Below are 2,426 nucleotides of genomic sequence, written 5' to 3' on the forward strand. Positions count from 1 at the left end.
CATCCCATGGCTGGCACATGGAGGGTCCCTAACATCCGTTCTCTGCTGTCTTTTCCAGGGATGGAGGGATGTGCCTACAGCTCAAAGCAGCAGGAGCACAGGACAGCCCGGTGAGGATAGGTGTGAAGGTGGTTCCCCGTGAGGACACAGCGGGACACGGCGGGAGAGCTCCCCTTCCTGCCCTGACAGACGGGTCTGCCTGCTGCCCGGTCGCCTACCACGTCTCCAGAGATCTGTACCAAGATTTGGGGCTCAGAGCCCAGAGATGCATTAGGATTGCTGGAGAGCCTGACAACGATGGGGGACCCTCCACAGAGGAGGGACATCTCCCCAGGAGGCCCTGCACACCTGTGAGCCCTGGCTGCTGGTGGCAGAGGGTCCCTGGGGCTGGGCTGCTCAACCAGCCTGGGGCTGGGGGCAGAGCTGCAGTGCCTGTAGGGCACAGCCAACGAGAGGCAAATTGGGTAGGGTCTGCAGGGGCAGCCCAGTTGAGCCACTGCTTCTCTGAGGACCTCTTCCTGGGGCTGGGGGACAGAACAGCCCTCGGTCCCTGGGCTTGCTGCGTATGTCCCCCTGTGCTGTGCCGGCAGCACTGCTCCCCTAGTGCTGGTGTGGAGGGAAGGCTGCTTGTCTCACCATGGTGCTGCCGCCGCCAGACAAGCGCCACGTCTGTCTGACCACCATCGTCATCATGACCAGCATGGCCTTCATGGATGCCTACCTGGTGGAGCAGAACCAGGGCCCCCGCAAGATCGGCGTCTGCATCATTGTGCTGGTGGGGGACATCTGCTTCCTCATCGTGCTGCGCTATGTGGCGGTGTGGGTGGGGGCAGAGGTGAAGACGGCCAAGCGGGGCTATGCCATGATTCTGTGGTTCCTCTACATCTTTGTGCTGGAGATCAAGCTGTATTTCATCTTTCAGAATTACAAAGCAGACAAGAAGAACCTGGAGACAGTGGCCAGGAAAGCCCTGACCCTGCTCCTCTCAATCTGCGTGCCGGGGCTCTACCTGGTGCTGGTGGCCTTGGACAGCATGGAGTACATACGGACCTTTCGGAAGAAAGAGGACTTGCGGGGGCGCCTCTTCTGGGTAGCCTTGGACCTGCTGGATATCTTGGACATCCAGGCCAACCTCTGGGAGCCGCACAGGACCGGCCTGCCCATCTGGGCAGAGGGGCTCATGTTCTTCTACTGCTACATACTCCTCCTGATCCTCCCTTGTGTGTCCCTCAGTGAGATCAGCATGCAAGGGGAGCACATTGCCCCACAGAAAATGATGCTCTACCCTGTCCTCAGCCTGGTCACCATTAACATCGTCACCATCTTCATCCGGGCCGTCAATATGGTCTTGTTCCAGGACAGCAGGGTCTCCACCATCTTTATTGGCAAGAACATCATCGCGATTGCCACCAAGGCATGCACGTTCCTTGAGTACAAGCGGCAGGTGAAGGAGTTCCCCCAGAATGCCATCGCCCTGGAGCTTCAGCAGAACTCCCTCTCCCACAACCAGACCATCCACACCACACAGGGCATCCCCCATGAGCCGTCACCCACCAGCGAGATCCTTGACACATGAGGGATCACCCCCAGCTGAGCGTTGGTTCAGATAGCCCAGTGTTGAGCAGAGGAGGGATGCTGCTCTCTTGCTGCGCAGGCTAAGCGCGACGGACAAATCCCTGCAGCGAGGGCTCTTCTAGGCACAAAACACCAACCACATTTTAATTGAGCTGTGGAGTGTCCCCTAGACGTCTTCATCTCAGGTATAACCCTAGGAGTCCTCCAGACAAACCAAATGGACTTGCAAAGGACCTGAACCAGCTAACCCTCTCTCTCCCTTCCGCCACTTTCTTCCTTCCCAAGCAAAGACCACTACAGTTGCAATGTCCCTTTTTACTCCCCAAGCACCTCACCTTTACTCCAAGCCTGGAACGAAGATTTTGTTACTGAAGACCTTTTTATGGAGTGGGGACAGGGTCATAGGTGTACGGGTTGGGAGGGAGGGTGGGACATTTGAACTAGTAAACCCTGTGATCGTAGAAGTCTCTTATCTCCAATGGTTGTGTTTACAGTTTCCTATTTATAACTAATAGCTCCCGGGCCCAGGTGCCAGTGTCCTTGCAGTCAGCGGTGGGCAAGAGCAGCAAGCCCTGCGATGAGGAGCGGGGCCGGGGGCCAGCGTGGTTCCCCTGCCCAGGATGAAGGGGACTGCACCTCCACCAGCGCACCACGCCGGCTCTGCTAGGAGTAATATCTGAAAAGCCGATGCTAATCTAATGCTGGTGTTTTATGTATTTCATTCACTCCAAACAACTCAGCACAATATTTCTATTTTTGGAAGGGTCTCTCCATCTCCCTCCCTGCCGCTGTGAGCCTCCCTGCCTGCAGCAGCTGGTGCAGCCACCCTGGCCCTGCCGGCACCGCTGCAA

At 57.3% G+C, this 2,426-nt stretch overlaps 1 protein-coding gene across 1 annotated transcript; it reads left to right on the plus strand.

Moving 5' to 3' along the window:
• The first annotated feature begins 637 nt into the window (after positions 1–637).
• On the plus strand, positions 638–2,006 carry TMEM121 (transmembrane protein 121). The gene has a single exon (XM_010181135.1). The coding sequence runs from the start codon at positions 638–640 to the stop codon at positions 1,574–1,576; it is 939 nt and encodes a 312-aa protein (XP_010179437.1). The 3' UTR covers positions 1,577–2,006.
• The last annotated feature ends 420 nt before the right edge of the window (positions 2,007–2,426 follow it).

The sequence above is a fragment of the Mesitornis unicolor genome, unplaced genomic scaffold (assembly GCF_000695765.1).
Source record: "Mesitornis unicolor isolate BGI_N332 unplaced genomic scaffold, ASM69576v1 scaffold39733, whole genome shotgun sequence".
Classification (NCBI taxonomy): Eukaryota; Metazoa; Chordata; class Aves; order Mesitornithiformes; family Mesitornithidae; genus Mesitornis; species Mesitornis unicolor.